Genomic DNA, 1763 nt, shown 5'->3' with positions numbered 1-1763 from the left:
GGAGGCTATCAAATTTTCTACAGGACTACTAATGCTGGCCAAGTTTATGATATTACTCAAGTGTCCATGGCTTGCTAAATTAATTGGTTTGACTATCTTTCCGTCGACTATGAGCGAATTTTTCAAGAAGATCGTACAGGAAACAATTAGTGCGCGAGAAAATCAAGGTATCGTCAGACCTGATATGATCCATTTGCTAATGCAGTCTCGATATAAAGAAGGTGACTCTGTACACAAAATGTCATTAGACGACATCGTTTCGCAAGCTTTTATCTTTTTCCTTGCGGGTTTCGAAAATACTGCGATCCTGATGTGTTTCGTTGCTCACGAACTGGCGGTTAATCGAGATATTCAAGATCGTTTGCGCCAGGAGGTACAGCAACATCTTACCGACGGAAACGGTGAAATTTCTTATGAGTCGCTATCCAAGATGACTTACATGGATATGGTGGTTTCAGAAGCTCTCAGAAAATATCCACCGCAGATTTTCATAGATAGAGTTTGTGCTAAGAGATATGAACTGCCTCCATCGCTACCAGGTTGTAAAAATGTAATCATCGAACCTAACGATGCAGTGATGTTTCCTGCTTATGCTATACATCACGATCCGAAGTATTTTCCTAATCCAAACAAATTCGATCCCGAAAGATTCAGCGAAGAAAACAAAGACAATATATTCCCATACACTTATCTACCATTCGGTCATGGGCCCAGAAAGTGTATCGGCAATCGATTTGCTCTTATGGAAACTAAGGTTGTCATTGCTCATCTTTTACAAAAGTTTACTTTGAAAACTACGGAAAAAACTGTCGAACCTGTTGTATTCACTAAAAGGGATTTTATATTAAAACCTGTTGGCGGATTTTGGATTGGCTTAGAGAAGAGAGAAATTTAAAAATTTTGCAGCAGATATATTATTTTACAATACATATTAAATTTGTTCGAAAAAATATTTTCACATTTTGTAATTTTAAATTAGTTTTATGCTTTCAAACATAATTGAAATAATCAGCAAGATTTATTTGCAATGTATTACATTATCGTTTAAAGCAAATTCATAAGTCGAATGTTAGTGTTAATGCTAAATGCAAATTTTTACTAACGTGAAATGAAGAAATTAATAAGTGTTGTGATATACAATATACTTTCAAGTTTATTTGATTATGCTGATCGTTTTAATGACGTAATGAAATTTCCATTAATTGTTTAATAGTATGATATTTTTAATACTTTATTTTAAGAGCGATTATTTTTATAATGTGTGTGTGTGTGATAAATTGGAGTGGCACATAGTCCAATGTTATCTCTCAACTAAATTAAAGTTTCGTAAGCTTTTGTATTCTTCTTAGAAGCTTGCTAACATAATATTTGTATGTTGCTTTTTTTTAAATTGTCAATTACCGAGAGCTATTTTTAAAATCAATTGGCTGGTTATGATATTTAAACATTTATTTTAAATATAATATTCATTTAAGAGATACATGATATATAAGATTCGTTGCTGTAGCTATTTCTCGTGCAGTTACTAATTCAACAAGTAACATTGTGATTATATCGAGAAACGTTTCCCCTTCCCACCGATTTTTTTTCCTCCAATATAGCCTTCGCGCACGTACCACGCACATAACGTTCTACGCAGTGTCCGACGAAGCATCTCGATTTGTACGTTACTCTGTCGCATCACGATGGATTCATCATTGCTTCCATCGCCTTTTGTGCTATTATTGAGTACTCTAATCGTCATCAGCGTTCTGAAAATTATC

The 1763-nt window shown here is 34.2% G+C and overlaps 1 protein-coding gene across 1 annotated transcript in view; it reads left to right on the top strand.

Moving 5' to 3' along the window:
• Nucleotides 1-1365, top strand: part of LOC105460923 (cytochrome P450 9e2-like) — an 11660-nt gene extending 10295 nt beyond the window's left edge. The window contains exon 2 of the mRNA XM_011707419.1: nt 5-1365. Coding sequence (XP_011705721.1) covers nt 5-895 — 891 coding nt within the window. The 3' untranslated portion in view covers nt 896-1365. The remainder of the gene's footprint in view (nt 1-4) is intronic.
• The last annotated feature ends 398 nt before the right edge of the window (nt 1366-1763 follow it).

Source organism: Wasmannia auropunctata, unplaced genomic scaffold (genome assembly GCF_000956235.1).
Source record: "Wasmannia auropunctata unplaced genomic scaffold, wasmannia.A_1.0 LD313680.1, whole genome shotgun sequence".
Lineage (NCBI taxonomy): Eukaryota > Metazoa > Arthropoda > Insecta > Hymenoptera > Formicidae > Wasmannia > Wasmannia auropunctata.
The sequence above is the reverse complement of the archived record's forward strand: the minus strand, read 5'-3'. Positions and strand labels throughout refer to the sequence as shown.